The sequence below is a fragment of the Ailuropoda melanoleuca genome, chromosome 14, assembly GCF_002007445.2.
Source record: "Ailuropoda melanoleuca isolate Jingjing chromosome 14, ASM200744v2, whole genome shotgun sequence".
NCBI lineage: Eukaryota > Metazoa > Chordata > Mammalia > Carnivora > Ursidae > Ailuropoda > Ailuropoda melanoleuca.
This window is the reverse complement of record NC_048231.1, coordinates 54,713,246-54,735,071: the sequence shown is the minus strand read 5'-3', so window position 1 is coordinate 54,735,071 and position 21,826 is coordinate 54,713,246. Positions and strand designations below refer to the sequence as shown.

At 41.6% G+C, this 21,826-nt stretch overlaps 1 protein-coding gene across 9 annotated transcripts in view; it reads right to left on the bottom strand.

Moving 5' to 3' along the window:
• The window catches only part of DLGAP1 (DLG associated protein 1), an 859,965-nt gene that overhangs the window by 300,208 nt on the left and 537,931 nt on the right, over positions 1-21,826 (bottom strand). For 4 of the 9 annotated variants that reach the window (XM_034642364.1, XM_034642367.1, XM_034642366.1 and 1 more), the window contains one exon: positions 16,414-17,442. In XM_034642364.1, the coding sequence (XP_034498255.1) occupies positions 16,414-17,370 (957 nt within the window). In that variant the 5' untranslated portion in view covers positions 17,371-17,442. Of the gene's footprint in view, positions 1-11,347; positions 11,492-11,830; positions 11,924-16,413; positions 17,443-21,826 lie in introns of those variants that run through there. The other 5 variants (XM_034642368.1, XM_034642374.1, XM_034642370.1 and 2 more) reach the window with 3 other exon arrangements.

Below are 21,826 nucleotides of genomic sequence, written 5' to 3'. Positions count from 1 at the left end.
GAGGTAAGTATTTTGCAAAAGAGGGGCTAGAGGATGAGCGGAAGTGGTTTACTTAATGCCACATAGGGTGCAAGTGCAGGACAGCGTCCACGCAGGACAGCCCTCACTCCCTGGGCCTCGCAAAGCCCATGTGCACACCTGGAAAGGGACTGGCCAGATCTGACACCTCTAAGCATGAGCTATCCCAACAGGATGTTACCTTCTCTTGGCAAAGCCCAAATCTAGAAGAAGTTGTTATATTAAAAACAACTACTAGAAGTCATTACATTAAAAACAACTGGAACAATGCCGTCCAATAGAATTTTTTGCAACAATGTGAATGTTTTATGTCTCTTTGTCCCGTAGGGTAAACGCCAGCCACCCGTGAGTGCTGAGTGCTAGCCATGTGGCTATTGTGATGAAACACTGAAGTTTGTACTCTTATTTAACTTTAATTCGTGTAAATTTCAATCACCACTTATGGCTAGTGGCTGCTATATTGGACAGTGTAGAACTAGACCATTTGATTTAAAAGGAACCCTAAGGGCCATCTGTCCAAATTTCCTTCACTCTATCCCTGACACGTTCATCCAGCCTCCCATTACACATTGGGATCTGATGTCTTTGTTAGGAAAAAATCTTCCTAATCTAACAGTGGCATCTTCAGATATATGGTCTGGGGATACAGTTCAGTTTGGGTGTAATAAACCCGTTCATTATTCCCTGGGGCTATCTCTTGATATGCTCTCTCAGGGCTCCTCTTGTGCCTGTGAACTTTTAGGTCTCCAAGGGCAGCCCCAGCTGCATCTCCGTTCTCTGGGTGCATGGTGTTGCACGGCCATCCACAGAATCCTGCCATCCCGTCTTGCTGGCCTGTGGCTGAACTAAGCACCAGATGTGGAATGAAGGGGAGGATGCCTCCCCTTACCACCAGTGCTCTGCTCTCTGCTCAGATTTCTTCCCGAGGGCCTGGGCAGCCCCACTGCCTCTGGGGCCCGAAGCCTTGTAGTTGGGCTCAGCCCGGTTGATATCTGATGCCTCCTAGCCCTCTCTAGGGAGTCTTTCCCTGTTCTTTCTTCCCTTATACCATTGCTCATCCTTAGAAATACTGCCCAGAGAGTTAAATCATTTGGGTTTGGCCTCCAGGCTTAACTGTATCCTTCATCTTTGGGAAATGTGAGTATTTTAGAAAAAAATATTCTATATCATCTTGTCAACCACAGACCAAATCCTGTCGTCCATTTACTTATTTTCACNAAGCCCATGTGCACACCTGGAAAGGGACTGGCCAGATCTGACACCTCTAAGCATGAGCTATCCCAACAGGATGTTACCTTCTCTTGGCAAAGCCCAAATCTAGAAGAAGTTGTTATATTAAAAACAACTACTAGAAGTCATTACATTAAAAACAACTGGAACAATGCCGTCCAATAGAATTTTTTGCAACAATGTGAATGTTTTATGTCTCTTTGTCCCGTAGGGTAAACGCCAGCCACCCGTGAGTGCTGAGTGCTAGCCATGTGGCTATTGTGATGAAACACTGAAGTTTGTACTCTTATTTAACTTTAATTCGTGTAAATTTCAATCGCCACTTATGGCTAGTGGCTGCTATATTGGACAGTGTAGAACTAGACCATTTGATTTAAAAGGAACCCTAAGGGCCATCTGTCCAAATTTCCTTCACTCTATCCCTGACACGTTCATCCAGCCTCCCATTACACATTGGGATCTGATGTCTTTGTTAGGAAAAAATCTTCCTAATCTAACAGTGGCATCTTCAGATATATGGTCTGGGGATACAGTTCAGTTTGGGTGTAATAAACCCGTTCATTATTCCCTGGGGCTATCTCTTGATATGCTCTCTCAGGGCTCCTCTTGTGCCTGTGAACTTTTAGGTCTCCAAGGGCAGCCCCAGCTGCATCTCCGTTCTCTGGGTGCATGGTGTTGCACGGCCATCCACAGAATCCTGCCATCCCGTCTTGCTGGCCTGTGGCTGAACTAAGCACCAGATGCGGAATGACGGGGAGGATGCTTCCCCTTACCACCAGTGCTCTGTTCTCTGCTCAGATTTCTTCCCAAGGTCCTGGGCAGCCCCACTGCCTCTGGGGCCTGGAGCCTTGTAGTTGGGCTCAGCCCGGTTGATATCTGATGCCTCCTAGCCCTCTCTAGGGAGTCTTTCCCTGTTCTTTCTTCCCTTATACCATTGCTCATCCTTAGAAATACTGCCCAGAGAGTTAAATCATTTGGGTTTGGCCTCCAGGCTTAACTGTATCCTTCATCTTTGGGAAATGTGAGTATTTTAGAAAAAACTATTCTATATCATCTTGTCAACCACAGACCAAATCCTGTCGTCCATTTACTTATTTTCAACAGCTGGGTGGGTGGCTACCTTATCTGATCTGTCCCTTTCCCCAAACTGGTCTTTCCTTTTCCACATTTATCTAGTCACCTCTCCCAGATTTCAGTGTGGGTCACACAGTTTCTAAATAAATCTTGGTCGAATGAAAGGCTTGTTGAAAATGGCAATTCTATTAAACCATTTAACAAAAATTTTCATTATACACTTGTGATCTGGAAAATGCAAAGGGACTACCTATTTTGATAGTCGGGTGGATTCATCCCTGGTTGAAGCTAAGAAATACAATGCTACGTTCTATTCATCCATGAATCTAATTAAATGAGATTACATTGGCGTCGTTTAATGTTAGTGAATTCTTAACATTTCATTCTTTTTCATGAAGGTATTTTATAAAATTTTGAACCAAGAGAAGGTGGAGGCTGTGGGACATATTAAGACTGTATCCATTCCTTCAAATGAACTTCATCTGGGCTTAAACAAAGAGGGGAGTGCATTAAGTAAGGGCTTGCTAGAACACTGAATTACTGGCAATGAGATGCATGTACGTGAGGACAAATCCCAAATGAGTTGAGAGGTAGGAGAATACAGTCTACACTGACTTCCAAGTTCATGACTTAACTGCATTTTATCACTTCTTTTATCCTGATGCATTTCTGAAGTCTGACCATTCCGTATTGTTACCTGTTACAAGAACTTAGTTTAAACTCTACTCATATCCCCGAACAGCGTATATTTACCGGATATATGCAGCCACCTCTAAGGCGACACGCATGAGTGCTCCACACTGCATATGATAGGACTCAATTAAGCTATACGTTTATAGGTAATTAAGAAGCATTCGAAAGGTAGACCGAAAGGGAAACTTATCTTTTCCTTAAGATCTAGAGTAGTAATTTAAACAGGAAAATCTGGGATACATGGAGCTCATGCACCAAGCAGAATTCTGACTCACAATATGCCCGAGAAATAACACTCTGGTCTCCCAAAAGGACAAAATATAAAATCTTGGTGACTTATGGAGGAATTGGGTTTGGGGATTCCTAGTTCATTTCCTCATCATTTCAGTAAAATTACTTCTCATGGAAGCAAACATCCCTACATTAAACCAAGCAGAGGCTATTAAATGGGCATTTAATACCGCATTTATTTGGACATAACTTTAGTGTTATTAACAACATCATAACAACAATCAGGTTGGCAGTCTCAAGGCGTCAATAATGTTGTTTCCCATTGAAACAAATGAATAATCAAAACAGCCTCGAGAGATGGTTGTTTCATTGATTGAGGTATAATTTTCCAGTTACATGAAATAATATTGTTCTACAATTTAACAATTTGTCTATCTGACTTTGCAAACAAATCTCACATGTTCCTTGCTTTCTAACATGGCTACTTTCCAAACTAGACTTAAATTTATAGCCAATCAGAGAGGCAGGTTCTGTTTTTTTCACCATAGTTGATCTTTTNTTTTTTTCCCCAAATTTTTTTTTTTTTTTTTTTTTTTTTTTTTTTTAAGATTTTACTTATTTATTTGAGAGAGAAAGAGTGGCAGAGGGAGAAGTAGGCTCCCCTGCCGCAGGGCTCGATCCCAGGACCCGGGGGCCATGACCTGACCACAAGGCAAACACTTAACTGAGCCACCCAGGTGCCCCTCACCATAGCTGATCATTTAAAAAATTGTTATTAAAATAGATTCTCATGGAGAAACAATCCTTCAGGAAAAGAATAAAGGGAATATTTTCAAAGTAGAGGCAGCATGATACACTGGAAAGTGAACAGATTTTAGAAACAGAGCAGGGTTTAAATCTCCATTATATCACATAATAGTAGTATAATCTGGAGCAAATTAGTTAGCCCAATTTTGTGTGTGATGTGGGTATGAACAGCTACCCCAGTAACTTTTAGAAATAAGGACAATATATATTAAGCATAGGCCTGTAGAACTTTCTCAATGTATTATGTTCCTTTTTCTCCTTTTCTCTGCCTTCTTTTTCTCATTGCCATCATTCGTTATCACATGGAAGAGCAGCTGGCATGTAATGGAGATGAGAAGATACTCAGTATGGTGCTGTGGAAAGGAATCGAGGGGCCTGTGTGTTCTCTAAAATGTCAGCTCCTCTCTCTGGGTCACTGGCGAAGCAGAAGGTATGAAGGTGATGTAGGAATTTGCCTGTCAACGCCAAGAAGTGATTTTTTTACAGTGTGACTCCATCAGGAACTCTGGGTGCCCCGTGATTTGGCTGTTTTCATAGATGGGGCACCAGGACTGCGAGGGGGAGAGCTGTTGGGGCTAATTCAACTTAGCCAACCTGGGATAGCTACCTAACATGTTGTGGACTTTGATGGGGGTTTAACTGGGCAGTGGATTGAGGGGGAAGGGATTTGGATTTGAATCCTCCTACTCTTGCTTCTGTTTTAAATTGTTTCATAAAGTTGGCTGCATCTGAACAAGGAATTCCGTGGTTCAAAAGTGTAAAAAGCGCTGGGCTAAGGGGTCATGGAAGTTCCTTCTGACACCTGCTTCCCTCGACTGTGCACGCTCGCTGGGAGTTCGTAAAGAAGAAAGGCACAACGAGATGCACTCTCCAGAGACTCTAGCCACAGACTAAACCACAACAAGATTACACCCAGTCAGTGCCTGGAGTGGGAAAAGCAGGGGTGGGGCAGGCAGCAGAATCCCTTGAGCATATGGAATCCGAAGATAAATGAATGCCTCGCGTGACGTGATTGTGGAGCTCTAACCTGGGGTAAGGGGACCTGGGAAAGGTTTCCTGCTGGCCGTGCTTCTGCCCTGCTCTCTACACCTGAGGAGCCATGGGCGTGCCTCAGTTTCCTCCTTGTAAGTACGGTTTTGGGGTAGGCTTCCATTCCCAGTTATATAATAAAATAGCTCCCTGAAAAGTCAGGGAAGAAGAGAGACGAGGAAGACAGGAACAGGAGAAAGCACACTAAGCCCAAGTCTCCTGTGCTCACTAGGGTGCAGGCGATGGGGAGGTAGAAGTAGGAAGCAGTATAATTGATCTCACATATCTGATTTCTGAGGCTCACTGCAGTAAGATTAGCGACGGGCGTTATTAAGCATGCGCACAGTCTTCCAGGGAGTTCCATAATACCACTCCTGGAGATGGGGTGGTATGACTGATAGGTGCGGCATAGAGGACAAAGAGAAGGCCAGCAAGGTCAGTTTGGAGGAGAAAGAAGGATGCAGTTTCCAAATTCCTACCATGGAACGGCCACAGGAATTGGTTATCTAGATTTACCAATGGAATCTAATAAATAACAGTTGGCTTTGGGATTTTTTTTTTTTAAAGCAGCATGGAAAGTCAAAATACGTATTTTTAAAGAAGCATGAAAACTCATAGGAGACATTTTTGATTGATTGTTCAGTTCATGAGATCATCTGGCATGAAATAAAATGTTTCTTTTTCTGTGTGGTGATTGCATAAGCCAAATATGGCAAAGCGACCTACACGACAATTTTCGGCCTATGGATCTGATTTTTTATTAGCCTCACCACACACCCCTCACAGAGGGTTCTTGTTTTTGGTGGATTTGTTTCACCTCCTTTGTGAAAGCCTTAGAGAGAAGGCAGCAAGCAGGAAAAATCAGCTATTTATAGGCTTTTTGACGAAAAGTGTCTGCTCAGCGTGCCATGGAATTCTTCCAAGAGGTGGGAGAACAGGAAACTATCTAAAATCAACTAGAAGTCTGGAGGAGTGTTATGAGGGAAAGATTTTACATGGGAATCATTTTCAGAAAGCTCAGGTTTCATTTGCAAACAAATGACAGTTACTTTCCCTGACACCCCCCGAGGTACCGGAAAGCCCGCTGAACTTGTATTAGTTCAGGAGAGAAAAAGAAAAAAAGACATGAGTTCTCCAAAGATGAAAAGTAGTTGGGATTTGTAAAAGGACTTTAAAGGTGTACCTCTCTCTGTACCTATTTATTGCAGGAAGGGCCCCAGTCAGACCAGTGCTGGCAGGTGGCCTATGTGTAGTTGGCTTGGGAATGGAGGTGATTCATCTGGGACTTTGGGCCTGAGCAAAAAAGAGAAATGGACAAGAGCCTGTTGTCATCTGCTAGCTGTGGTGGAAGAACTCCCACCCATCAAAGTTGCCCTGCTGGAAATACTCCTTAGAAAACCTGGATGAGTCATTAAGGGAGGCAAATGGATAGACTCCCCTTGTAGACAAGTTCCATAGCTGTTGCTTACACTTGTCCTTTTTTTTTTTTTTTTTAAAGATTTTTAAATTTATTTATGTGAGAGACAGCCAGCGAGAGAGGGAACACAAGCAGGGGGAGTGGAAGAGGAAGAAGCAAGCTCCCAGTGGAGGAGCCCGATGTGGGACTCGATTCAGGAACGCCGGGATCACTCCCTGAGCCGAAGGCAGACGCCTAATGACTGCACTACTCAGGCACCCCTGTCCTTTTGATTTACCAAAGCTACTTGGGATAAGGCGGTCTTGGCAAACTTCAGGTATGAAAGCAAAAGCAGGTCTTTTGTGAGCAAACTAAAGCTTCAGAAGGCCAGAAGAATTGTGTTCCACGGGCAAATATAAGCCATGGGAAAACCTGACCCACTGATGCTGAGTTAGCAAAAGATCTACCCTTTGTGATCTTTTCATCTGCAGACAAAAGCCTCGTGTGTTTAGGTGGAACACATGCAAAGGATCCTTAAACCTACACCGGGATGAAGACCAACTGGTATCCAATGCTGGGAGAGGGCTTTCCTTTTCCAGGGCGTCAGATATGCTCATCTTAACCCTGATTTAATGAAAGTCGGGTCAAGCAAAATATAAGGAAGTGTTACGGTACATGAAACACATGAACACACGGTGAAGATTTTGATGTCTGGAGATTTTGTAAACCCCAAACATTTCACACTGTTTTTCATTGATTTCCCGAATCAGAAATTAATTTTTTTCCTAAGACCTGAACAAACAAGTCATATTGTCATGCCCATTTCTCAGGTATAGAAATGGAAGTACTAAGGGAAGGGAGGCCAAAATCATGTTGGAAGTTGGCAACGGTAGTAAAGCTAATGGAGCGTCTGAAGCTCATGGTTTTCATCTGTTAGACTCTACTGCCCCCTTCAGTAAATCAAATGATAAATGTAATCTGAAGTTCTCTAGAATTGGGTTAAAATGTGGCTCTTAGATTGATTTCTGTGTTGGAATCACCCCAGAACTGCAAATTCAGAATCTTTTGGGTTGATGTCAGAAATCCTCATTTTTAAGCCACTTGCAAGGTGATTCTTACGCACACAAAGTTAAGGAACCATTGTCCTAAATATTCCATGATAGAGCAAGTGGCTACACGTCTATATGATTCTATACATAGGGTCACAGCTATGTTAGCAATTTTTATCCTACAAAAAATAAGGTGGGAAGTATGGGGAGCTGGCTACCAAGATAGTGTAAGATCCAGAGAGAAGTACATGGTCTTCAGAATCCAGTCCCAGGGCTCTGAGTATAGTGCTTAAAGATGACATATCCGAACACGGGGCATTTCTGTTCCATTTGTCCTCCTCTGGTACATGGTTTACTCATAATGAGACCACTGAGATGCAGGAGGGACTGACAGGGATAACAGGAGAAATATACCTATTTCTATTTTTCAGAAGTTAAAAATTTACTACCTTGCCATTAGTAACCACAGAATTACAAATTGCAGGTAATCATTTAGTTAACAACTGTTTTTATCTCTTGTGAATCTTTTAAGCCACAAACATGCTTCAAATCTAACTTTGCGATTGGTTTTTTCCTCCCTTTGCCTCCTTGTGCCTTGACCCCACTGCCTTAAAAGGATGTGGTAAGGTTGAGTAAGCTAACCTTTGAAAAAGCCTTAAAGGTTTGCACAGATGTGTGAGACATAATGGGAAAAAGAAAACGGCTGTAACTGGACAGTGAGTATCCTGGTTTCAGCCTGCTACCGACAAGCTGACTGATCTCGTATCAGCCAAGGTGTCTCCCTAGGGTTTATTTTTGTCATTTTTAGAAAGAGGGGGTTGGACTAAATAATCTCAAAGGATTCTTCTGTAAGCTGATTATTAGATGAGAAATAGGTAAGCAGGAAGATGCTTGATCCAATTTGCAAGGAGAAATTTGTAGATGAGAAGGTATACCAGATGGCCTTCCAATGAGGGGGTCCTAAAATGCTAACAGTATCATTTTTTTAAAGAACAAACAAACAAAAAACCACAAAACCTGCTTGATTCTTTACACAGACTTTAGGCACCTGGAGAGTAAAATCAGGGAGGAGTTGGTCAATTCTGCAAGTCTATATTAAACAGTGGAAAGAAAAAAAAAACAAGCAGAGCAAAAGTTATTTCCTTTCATTTTTGTTGGATGTCTCTTTATATGAAAGGGATTTCTTCTCACACTAGGGAAGTAGGATACCCCTAACTGTTTTATACTAATGGTCTGAGATGGAGTTCAATAAAATCAGTGTAAAGGCAAAGTAATGAGTTTTCAAGTGACATCTTTGAAAAATACGATTCCCCACTTTATAGTCATTCTTCTTCCATGGACATTGTGAAATTGTGTGTTTAAAATGGATCCTATGTCATGAATCAGAGATCAAAGAAAGCATGCATATAAATGCAAAATGCAAATTTTGAAGTATGGGTGCAGGGATGTCTTTGCAGATGTAATGTATATAGATGGACCTGTACACACGCATACTACATATGGTAACTCTGGACTCCATGTAATTCTGCTTCACAGTTCTGTGATATCACAAGACTGAATTTGTAGGAAATTTCCTAATTCTGTGAGAACAGTGAGTAGAAACTTCAACTGATAGAGAATAGTGACTTAATGTACATGAAAGAAAAAATCCACTGGTCTAGACAACTTATTTTGCAAATGTAATTAGAAGTTTCTTTATCTTAGAAATGGAAACAAAGTAGGATATACTGCTTAACTTGAGCAAATAAAAAAAACCCAACCATTTTAAAAGATAGTTTTATATATTCTTATACTTAAAAGACCAGAGAATTAGAATTTCCTTGGTCATCTGAGAGTTCTCCAAGTTACACACACGTTATTTTTATCCAATGGGAAAAGTTATGGGTTCAAAGTTTCAGATGAGTAATACAAATCAGGGAGGTCACGTAGCTCTTTGTAGATATCATTAGTAACCTGGTTTTACCTGAAAAGGCTAATTTTAATTTTTCTCTACCAAGCTGGCAAACGACAGAAAAAAATATGACCGAGGGGTATTATAGTTTGAACCATGTGAAGTTTCAACTGTTTGGACCTTTAAAGATGGAATTTCCCCACGATTCGACAGCACGCCAGGGAGCACAATAACCCTACCAAGAGAGGTTGTTGCCTTTGAACTTAAAATGGTGAAAACAATCTAATCACCAAATCAAAGCCAACTTGGTAATATTGCATATATTTCTCAGTAGCCCCTATAAAATCTCAAACAAAAGCCCGATGTGCTCTACCATCCACAAATCACTGCTCATGTAAAGTTGTGTAAAGCTATGATCTCAAGTGGACAAGAGATTATGGATGAATATTTCTCCAGAGAATGTGAAGGATTACCTGGAACTTTTGCTTTTAATTTGCAACCAAGCAACCTGTTTCCTAAGGAGGATAGAGAAAGAGGAAATAAAGGCTACTGGCTGTACAGAGATCCAAGGCTCTTCTGTGCTAACCAGTGCTATAGCTCCCATTAGTAGATTGGACTCCATCTGATCCGAAAACATGTGTTATGGAACCTTTGATTGTGGCTAACCAAGCACTTTAGAATAATGAAATTGCAGACCAAGAATCATAAAGTTTCTTAAACAAATTTTAAGGATTTCCTATTTCTTTTTTGAGTTTCCTTTGGCTACCATTAACTCTTTCTGGACCCCTGTTTTCTGACAATGTTTTGCCAATTGTCTCTCTCACATCTCCACTATTATTTGGATATGGGCAAGAGTGAAAATTAGAATCAGAGAGAGAAATACCAGGATTCTGCTCGTCATGTACTTGATTCTACAGTCAAAGTTAAGATCAGGCAGGAGTAATCTCATTTTTCTATCAACAAAGAGGATATATTTACTAAGATCAGTGAAAAAATAGAAGATTGTGCAAGCCAAGAAGGAAATACATTCAAGAATTGTAACACCCCTTAACGGATTATTAGAGCAATTTAAATTAAAAATAAAGAAAATTATTAATTATTGTGGTTGACGGTTTAAAAAAAAGGGCAGTAAGCAAGCAAGCATTGCAGTAACCAAGTAACCAAAGTCACTAGCAGAATTGCTCAGCACTGTCACACATTTCACATAAAGTAGTTTTAATTGATTTAATATAATTTAAATTGTTCTAAAACAAGAGGAAAGAAAACCCCAGCCAGGGAAGGACAAACTTCCACTACACAAAGACTGAAATAATCTTGAACAAAATTTTGAAAAATAGTTGTACTTGCACTGGAAAAAAAAAAATCCTGGGTTCATGATGTTATGAACGATTCTTCAGTGATCTTCTGTGGAGTCTAATTTAACCAAGAGACCAAAAGAAAAAAACCCCAAAAAACCCAGAAAGGAAGGAGGGAGGGAAGGAAGGAAGGAAGGAAAGAAGGAGAGAAGGAAGGAGGGAAGGAAGGAAGGAAAAGGAAGAAAAAGGAAAAAAAACCCAAAACCCCAGTCTTCCAGAAATTTTAATTTTGCAAAGGAATGGTAAGCATTCAGGAAGCATTCAGGATCCTTGTCATGGAAAACAACTGATCACATTTCAATCACTAGCCAACACAATGTCCTCTAATAGCAGCTAGCACCTTAGATCAAATATGTCAATGAAAGATTTTATGAAGCTTCTGTGGAGACACGGATTTGTAGGTATCCGGTGTCTCAACCTGTTCACTTATCATCTGTACATACATTAGTTTATTAGCTCACTAGCTATTATTTAGAGAAGACATAAAATAACAAAAACTACCCCCCCCCAAAAAAAACCCCACTCAAATCAACAACACACTATCACCAAATACAAAGTAATAACAGAGTTGTACCCAAACCTGGTCAGTCCTTCCATTTCTTGAAACTTGCACACAAACTGAAGAAACCCACTCAGCCTTAAAAAGGTCGATCATTTCGCTCTCCTAAAATTTCATCTCTGAGAGTGGCTTTCTTTCTCCGTCTCTGTCTTGCTCTCTCCCCCTCTCCCTCTCCCTCTCTCTCTCTCTCTCTCTGTGTGTGTGTCTCTACTTCTACCGGAGAGAGCGTTTTGTTTCCCTTTTCCTGTTTCTGCTGCTGGATGAATGCAAAATACATGATTGAAGGGATTTTTTTTTTTTTTCAGGTTAACAGTTGGAAATCTTAAAATCTTGCTCCTCTGAATGGCTTTCTATGCTAGCCATTCAACACATAACGTTCACATAAAGAGGCATATACAGAACCAAGAATCCTGCTTTTTTAAAGCAAAACAAAACAACAACAGAAACTCCTTTTACTCCTTTGAGCCCCTTCCTATTTACTTAACTATTAGCACTTACCCGGAGATGTGCCATAAATGCTCTATTCCAAATGTATAAAAGCCAACCACATCTCAACTGAGAATTAAACAGTTTTAATGTCTTCAAATCCATGTCCCTGCTCCAAACCCTGATACAGTCACTGGCAGCGATACAAGATTCTAAACAGCAGACATCTGATTCTTGACATTTAAAAATAACAATATTGGGGAAAAAAAGGGAGTCTTTTTTTTTTTTTATTAACTACAAACAGCTTGTGAGTGAGCAAAGATCACAATTGACTGTATTAACTGGATCTTGTAATAATTTCAAGCTATAGTATTTTATTTCTAAATCAACGTCAGACAGAGGCCAAATACCTACAGACTTCTCATTTTCTATATAACCATGGCAATGGCTTAAGTTAAATTAATTCCAAGTGGTAATTCTCCAAAGAGAGAATCAGAACTTTGGTAGTATTTAGATTCTATTATTGGTGCCTATTAATTTAACCTTTGTGCAGTTTTGAATCAAACTAGGGACAGATCAGTCCTTCCGTTGCTTGTCTAAGGTGGGTCACATTGCATGTACACGCGTTCTTAACTGCATGCACTGGGATGAGGTCAAAGGAACACATTCACTTGCTACAGAATAAAACAGGTAATCAAATGAAAGGCAGACACATTTATTTCCATTTCTGGAGCACATTTTAGACTCAGACGGATCTAGGATCAAGTCTTAGCTCTTTGACTTAACGATCTATGCCTTCCTGGGTAAGTGATTTAATCTTCCGTGCCTTAGTTTAGTCACCTGCAAAACTGCAGTAAGCACTAATACTTTACAGTTATTTCAGGTATGAAATGAGATACTGTGTGGTTTCTGGCACATAGCAGGTATTTGATGCATGCCACTTCCTCCCTCTGTTTTATATTTGGAAGGGGTTGGGATTGGACACGGTAGATAGAAAAATCCAGGCATTGAAGGCAGAGTCTGTTTTGACCCTCCACGTTGCCATGTACTGACTGTGTGTCCTTAGGCAAGTTACTTAACCTAATTTACTAACTCTCGGTTTCTTCAACTATAAAATACCTCACAGAGTTTTATAGAGCAAATTAGATAACATTGGAAAAACTTGTACTTTTGGTAGACATGTATTCACTGAGAGTTTCCAGGCCTTGCAACTCTTGAAAATTGCTCTACTTAGTACTCCTCATATGTAACTGTGGAGTTTAAAAATGTGAACTCAGATCGCAGGTCCTCTAGACCAAATGCCTCATCTTATAGCAGAGGAAAGAGACCCAGAGAGCTGAGATGATGGTCACTGGTAAGTAAGTGACTGCTAACTAATTAGTGGCAAATAGGGACTAAAACATAGACCCTCTCCTTTCAAGGTCAATGCTTTATCCACTAAACTTTGTGAGGGTGATGTCAAACACATTTGTAAATCCAGTTTCACTATTAGTTGGTAATTAAGATAATATAACTGGAAAAATTTTTTTCTTCATTTCCCCAAATTTACTTCTAAGAATGAGCTTATAAATGAAATCATTCCATGGGACCTCGTGGGGGTGGCTACACCTGTCTTCCTGAGAGTTGCTTTGGCAAGATGCTGGAGTCCCTCTTTCTTCTAAAGAAAGACGACAGCCGGAGAGAATGTCCAGTTTCAGGAGTTTCCTGTTCTTTTCCCGCCCCCTGTGAATGTCCAACTCCTTCTTCCCCTTCTTCTGAGGAGCCTGTAACCTCTGCACCCTGGGTGGGAAGAACACACTGTGATATATTTAGTTTATCTGCTAGACACACTACCTGCTCAAACTGAAATACAGAATTTTTTTTTCAGTCTAAAAGCCTTGCACAGAATAGGAGCTCAATAAATGTCAATATTTATTAAAGAAGGTGTGCCTTTGAGCTCAATTTATATAAAGGGTTTAACTAGCTTGGTTCAGTGTTAATTATTGCCCAATGTAGGATAGAAAATATAATTTCTTTCAATCTTTCAATAACTTCAGAATTAAAAACAAAGATCCTTTGGGTAGTGAGTCAGATTACCTATTACTCTGGGGAGGAAGGGAAGGAAATGGGATTGGGGAAGGTATATATGTGATCCATTGTAATGAAGGTTTTGTTTCTCCAGTTGGGTTACGTATAACCGGGTGTTTATTTTATTATTATTTTTCTTTATACCTCTCTGTAAGCCTCAAATATTTCATTAAAAAACTGGCGTAAAAGAAGGTAAATAACTTGAAAATAGAATTACCAAACCTTTAGAATATGAGATCTAATAATGCTATGATACTAAATCTCGTATTTAAATCTTCAAGCTTTCATTCTCATTTTACTGAAAAGCTTTTAATAATACTATGTTTACTCTACAGATTTTTTTCTCTCCTGTTCACTATTTTCATGCCCTTGATTCCAGGGCTGTGCTGGGATGTATTGGAAAGAGCCATTTTGCATCAAATAGATGTAAGTCTAATTCTCAGTTCTTCAACTTATTGGCCGTGTGGCTTTAAAATCACTTGATATTTCTAATCTCAGTTTTCTCTCTTGTGAAGTCAGAGTATTATTATATCAAGCTCTCAGGATTACCTTGAAAACTAAATGGAATAACAAATGTGATAACATTTGCTATAGCATCTGGTACATTGTAGATTTTCAATCAGTATTAGTTTCCTTCTTTCTTTCCTTATCCTTCCACTCTTCTCCACTACTTGAGCCTTTTACTGCAAAAAGGCATAAAAAAGGAAGAAAAATGAATTTGAGGTAGGAAGAACGTAGGCAATCATGCGAACATAAAAAAGGCATTTTGTCATTAACAAAGGCTGGTCCTGGATCCTTGTTGAGTTTTCTTCTTTAATCTGATATTTCTTCTCTAATCTCATCACTATTTATTAAAGTCCAGGTTTTTTTTTTTTTTAATTTGTAGTGTTTTTTTTTTTTTTTTTGACACCCATTACAGAACTTTCATAGATAAACTATCCTGTTCTAGGGCTTCTATCTCATTACCCATCATTTCTTTAGGACAGATGTTCTAATCAAAATACTTTATTCTAGGTGATGCATAAGATTGATATGCTTAAAGAATTTCTAAAGCCTTCAGTTGTAACCCTTGTTATGGTCATTTCTATAAATTAAGTGACTTGGATTCTCTCCTACCTCTGTGCTAACCGTATAACAGTATAACCTACTAAGCCTTTATCTTTCTTCAAGGCTAGTTTTTTATATGTAAAATGAGAAGTTTGGAATAGATGTACTCTTTAGCTCTAAAATTCCATTAATAATTCTTGATGGCTTAACTCCTCTAGGAAGCTTATAGTAAACGAGGCAATACCACTCTGAGTGGGAAAAACTGACCAAGACATTGTGTGCCATTTGTGAAAACTATCCGTATGTTTGTGGCTTCTTCTGAACACTGGGATGGACTCTGACACTGTCCTTGCCTGGTGACTGCCAGCCTGGCATATTCTCAGGGCTGGGTAGAGGCATTCTCAAGGGAGCCAGGTTTGTCTGGAGCAATTCAGAGAGCAAAAAGTTGAATTTCTCATTGGAAGACTCTTTTCTTGCATTTCTTCTTAAGATGATAGTGCAAAATGATTATGTCATGCCTTTATAGTCCAATAAAAACTTTTTTTTTTTTTTAAAGATGGGTGTACCAGGAGAGAAGAGAGACAAAAAGACGCCGTGAAAGGGAAAAATATGAGGGTCCTTTTTTAGGGAGGATTATATCTTGGGAAAAATGACAATTACGAGATAGAGGAATTGGCCCTGGGGGGTGGGGAGGGGGATAAGAAAAAGACTCTGCTCCTGACATTTTTATCCAGGGGAATCTAGGTTCAGTGAATGGAAGGGCATTAGGGAAAGACACGAGGAGACTGGAAGAGGTGGAGCGGCTTGCCTTGGGTCTATATGTCTGTGGGATTTACATGCTGACACTAATTGCTTTTTATTGTGTGGGTCCTCCCCCCCTGCTTTTCCTCCTCTTCTCTGTTGTCCTGGGTCTCTGCAGCTGTGCTTGTCAGGTCCCCACACTGGCTTGATCTCCACCTCCTCAGGGCCCAGGGCATTATTCCAATTCCCTGTGCTCTGGGGGGGAAGGGGGGGTCGAGTGGGAGTGTGGTTAGTGTTGGAGGTGGTGATAACAATTACAATGGTGAGGATATAGATCAAGTTTCCCAAACAAACAGCTTAAGGCAGAATTTTACAATAAAAAAAGAAACCTTCTTGATAGATCTAATTAAATTCCTTCCAAAATTCAAAAGATCTTTGTTGACTTTTGTAAAAAAAAAAAAAGATGGATTTATTTTAAAATTCTGTGTAGACTCCCCTTTCCTTGCCTCCCTATCCCATGTTCCCTCAGACAAAAGAGGAACACTAAACATTAATAACTCCTTGCCTTTATGTAGGCGTGCTTTTCAAAGCACTTTTATATCTAGTATCTTAAGACAACCGGATGGAGTTGGATAGCTAGTTTGTTTCCTGATGGGAGCAGTTGGCCAGAGAAACACTAACTAATTTGCTCAGGTTCATGCAGACAATTCAGAGCAGAGCCAAGACCAGGACTCAGGAGAAAACACCACACAATTAGCAGGTACAATTTCTAAGCACCCATCACTTGACATAAATGGTACCTGAAGGTACTGGCAGGACCGTTCTTGTTGACAGGACTCTGACTTCACCATGGCCTGGTCCATGTTCACCGAGGCCTTCTGGTAGACCTCCCTGGCGCGGCTGACCGTCAGAGTGGAGGACCACGCGCTCTTCTTGAGGAGCGGCGCGTCCAGGTTGACAGGCAGGTTGGCACAGGTGGAGCACTTGACGTCGTTGTTACTGCGGGAGGCCTTGACCGCCTGCTCGCTGATGGTGTTGTAGGCCTCCATGAAGTACTGCGAGGCCGAGCGGTCGGGGCACCTGCCCATGGTCATCACGCCCGAGGGCGCGTGGTAGATGCACATGTCGCCGTCCAGGTTGTCGTCCGAGCTCCACCAGCCGGGGGAGGCGTTGGGGCGGGCCTTGGGGTCCGCACGCCGCTCCTTGCTCTTGCTGCGCTTGCCGTACCGCACCGTCTGCGTTTCGTCGGGGCTGGCTTTGCCCCCGTTGACGCTGCCCTTGGACGGCCCCTCCAGGGAGTGCGACTTGGTGAAGAGCTTCTGGACCGAGTGCACCAGGTGGCGGATGCGGCCGGGGCTGTCGCTGCGGTGCTCCACGGCGGTGCGCTTGTACTGCAGCGTATGGTAGCCATCCCGGTTGAGCGGCAGCTGCCTCTCGAACTGGTCCAGGAGGTTGGCGGGAATGCGGTTGGCCTTGGCGGCCAGGGTGCGGGGCACCAGGGCGCACTCGTCCTTCAGCTCCTGCTGCGACGTGTAGTGCCTGCGTGGGAAGGTGCTGCTGGCCAGGGGGTCGCTGAAGGGGCCCACGCACTCGGCCTGGAAGGAGTTCCGCTGAGTGTAGTAAGGGTGGTCCGCTGGGTGGTGCTCCACCGGGCTCAGCAGGTAGGGCTTGCGGTCCGAGTGGTGTGACAGCGAGTCACAGGCCGAATCGCAGGTGACTCCGTGGTGGTGGCTGCGGCTGCCCGATAACCCTTTCATTGCTGATGGGTGGCAACCTCGGGGGTCATGGACACCCCGTGGTTAGGTTCCAGACCCGTCTTCGGCAAAGACCTGGGGGCAAGGAAGAAGAAGGGAAAATGCATAACACTTCTCTTGGTAAACAGATGTTGCTCTTTTGAGTGTCAGCCACCGTGTTCTCTTTCTGGCGGAAGAACTCATCGCGGTCCTCGAAAGCAGTTTTAATATTATTGGGAAAGCTCTACGCCTCGGGAGGGTGGGAAAGCCCACTCCAGTCAGATACTCGGAGATGGTAGGGGTGGAAGCTAATAAACCTGGAAAAGGAAACTATAAAAATGCTAAATTGTTTTAAGATTATTTGAAAGCAAACCCCCTCCCTCTAGGATTCCAATAACTGGATGTATCTTTCCCTTGTTTCTCTGGTTTTAGTCTTCACTGTCTTAATCGTAAAGCATGCACACCCTTAGGGCTCAGTTTCTCTGGGAAGCTGTTGCTGATCCCCCTTGCAGAGAGAATTAGTTCCCCTCTGTGTTTCCATGGCACCTAAAACACACTCTCTCAGCTCCTATGGAATTGTTTGTCTCAGGCGTTCCCGGGCTGCTTTAGCTCATTCCTTGCAGACCGGCTTGCCTCTTAGTCACCTTTCTATCCCCCTACCTAGCCCCAGGCCAGTTAGGTGAGCACACAGTAAGTACTCCATTAATGTAAATAAAATAAATGTGGGTGGGAAAAAAATAGGAGAAGCCACTGGCTCCTTATAACTTGAGGATATATCTTTCTATCTTCTGTCACATGCTTTCCATTAGAATTCTGTAGTGACAATCACAGCTTGCAAATAACCGCCCCGCCCCCAACACCACAGTAATTAGAGTGGAAAACAGTAATTGTGGCAAATAAATCAGAGCTGTAGAGAAAATCTGCCCCTGTTTTCTGTCATTAGAGGGATCAACGAGCTTCTTTGTTTGTTTGTTTGTTTTTTAAGATATATTTATTTGAGAGAGACGGGGAGACAGAGCATGCAGGTGAGAATGGGGGGAGGGGCAGAGGGAGAGGGAGAGAATCTCAAGCAGACGCCAAGCTGAGTGCAGAGCCTGACCCAGGGCTCCATCTCATGACCCTGAGATCATGACCTGAGCCAAAACCAAGAGTCGGACACTTAACCGACTGAGCCACCCGGGCGCCCCAAGAGCTGCTTCTTAACAAACAGAGAGCCGTTGAAGGATAAGCTTGAATTAGCTAGTTTGAATATCATGGCATCTCCTTTTTCTGGCTTAAAGGTTTCTGGTTAAACGTTCACAAGTGATAGCAAGATGGCCAATGGGAAGGCCCTGAAAATGTTCCTGAGGACACAGTGGACCTGGGCCTGAGAGCCGATCTGCCTCAGAGAGAAGTGACTCCTCAGATCCACCTGTGGGGACTCAGCTCATTGCGGGCGCAGGTCTTCCCTGTGCTTTAGAAGCAGAGGCTGCTGCTCCACAGGGCAGAGCACTTTCTGTAGACTCCAGCTTCTTTGGTAGCTGACTGAGTTCCTGCTAGCAGCCTGATTTATTTTGAAAGCTTCCTATAACAAAAACTGTCATAATAGGAGTTGCCCTGAATGGCCAACATGACCGTCCAAAATATCATTAATGTCATTTCAGATATTCAGAGAGGGAGAGATAAATGGTGTAATTTAAAAACAGCCACAACAAAATAAAGCACACACACATGGCCTAATGAAGAAAAATGCATACTTTTGGGAGGTCAGGTCTTATGTATTCTGTGGGCTGTCCTGTATGTGGGAGTTCCTGACAATGTTGAAAATCTCTATCCAGGTTTATGACTCCCCTTTTTTTCTCCTAATCTCTCAGTTTCTGCATTAATGGCTCAGCAAAACTCATTGGGGGGGGGAGTTAATCACCAGAGTCTTTCAAAATTGGTTAGTTTATTAAATTATGAGCTCCTTGAGGCTAGGGACTATGTTTTACCTATCCAGTGCCCAGCAAATGCTTGGTTGATGGTGTGAACAGGGTAAAATATTTATTCAATAAATTAATACATCAATGTAAAATTTCCCAGTGTGGTCCAGACTGTGATTCAAGTCAGGTGTATTGAGTGGAAAGATGACTGTGTGATGAGAGAAGGGCCATGTGCAAGGAAGGGACCATCTCACAGGCACTGCAGAGACCAGTGGTTTCTGAGGGCAGGAGGAGGCAGGCAGATGGATGCTCCTTCTGCCCCTGTGAACCTTTGACCTCTGAGCCTCTGAGGCTCCTCAGAGAACATCCCACCTCTTACAGTCTGAGGAGCTTGCCTGCCCTGCCTACTACAGGATGTCTGGACAAAAGACAGTCTGTCCTAAGGACAAAAAGAAACTGACACCTGAAGAGATAAAAAGGCAAGAAGGACTCATGATACCCATGGGTCAGCTAAATCAAAACTTCCCCACTGAAGAGAGACTAATGAAGAAGGAGATTTTTGCAAAAATACTTTGGGGCTAATTTGTATGAAGTTATGACCCTACTACTGTGTTGTGGCAAGGAGGGAGTTAAGAGGGTTAAGTACATGTTTTTGGCAAAACTGTGGCACAAACTAATTTAGATGGAAAAATCCATTGCATGAGGGAGTCTCTCTATAGAAAACAGGTCCTGTTGAAGACATTTTTGCCTTTTAAATATGGACTTAGAAGTAAAAAAATAGACAACACAGAAATAACAACCAATTAGGGTTATAGTCACATAAAAAGTCTTATTGTTACACATATTAGAATCCCTGTATATAAAATAATAATGAAAAAATGCTTCAGAGTTTCCTTCCGAAGTAGCCAGGTCTCAGGTAGATACTTTTTGCTAAGTAAAATGTGAACCTGGCAAGAGCTGAAACCATGAATTATACATATTTACTCCAAAATGAACAAAATTATTTTAATCACTATTCAATATTTAGTTATCTTTAATATGACAAGAGCATTTCACATAAAATAATGTTACCCGAGGACTAGCAGAGCAAATGAAGAGCTTTTGCAAAGCCATTCATGTTGAATTAGTTAAGTGATGTAACCAACAATAATTTTTGTAAATTAAACATACATAGCCTGAGTTTTACTAAAATTTAAGTGGGCCATTTTCAGCACAGAGTCAAGCACTTATATTTTCTTAGAGGGTAATAAATTGAAGCAAGGATAAATAAGTTAGTTTTCCTCCTTCTTAATATTTGTAAAAGGATACTGAGATCTTAATCCCTTTTCTCTATGATGTGGGCAAATAAGGTCATGAAAAAAATGGCAATAAATAATCATAAACATTTCTAAATGCTCAATCTGTTGTTCTGGTCCAGGCCAAATAAACAACTTAATACCTTGGCCCAGTTGTATTTTTCTATAGAAAATCTTATACTCCTACTCTCCTGTCATTTGAAAGGGCAATTGATCTGTGATCACAAAGACAGCATGGTACTGGCACAAAAACAGACACATGGACCAATGGAACAGAATAGAGAACCCAGAAATGGACCCTCGGCTCTTTGGGCAACTAATCTTTGATAAAGCAGGAAAAAACTTCCGGTGGAAAAAAGACAGTCTCTTCAATAAATGGTGCTGGGAAAATTGGACAGCTACATGCAAAAGAATGAAACTTGACCACTCTCTCACACCATACACAAAAATAAACTCCAAATGGATGAAAGACCTCAATGTGAGACAGGAATCCATCAAAATTCTAGAGGAGAACATAGGCAACAACTTCTATGACATCGGCCAGAGCAACCTTTTTCACGACACATCTCCAAAGGCAAGAGAAATAAAAGATAAAATGAACTTATGGGACTTTATCAGGATAAAGAGCTTCTGCACAGCCAAGGAAACAGTCAAAAAAACTAAGAGACAGCCCACGGAATGGGAGAATATATTTGCAAAGGACACCACAGATAAAGGACTGGTATCCAAGATCTACAAAGAACTTCTCAAACTCAATACACGAGAAACAAATAAACAAATCATAAAATGGGCAGAAGATATGAACAGACACTTTTCCAATGAAGACATACAAATGGCTAACAGACACATGAAAAAATGTTCAAAATCATTAGCCATCAGGGAAATTCAAATCAAAACCACACTGAGATACCACCTTACGCCAGTTAGAATGGCAAAGATAGACAAGGCAAGAAACAACAATTGTTGGAGAGGATGTGGAGAAAGGGGATCCCTCCTACATTGTTGGTGGGAATGCAAGTTGGTACAGCCACTCTGGAAAACAGTGTGGAGGTCCCTTAAAAAGTTAAAAATTGAACTACCCTATGACCCAGCCATTGCACTACTGGGTGTTTACCCCAAAGATACAGACGTAGTAAAGAGAAGGGCCATATGCACCCCAATGTTCATAGCTGCATTGTCCACAATAGCCAAATCATGGAAGGAGCCGAGATGCCCTTCAACAGATGACTGGATTAAGAAGCTGTGGTCCATATATACAATGGAATATTACTCAGCTATCAGAAA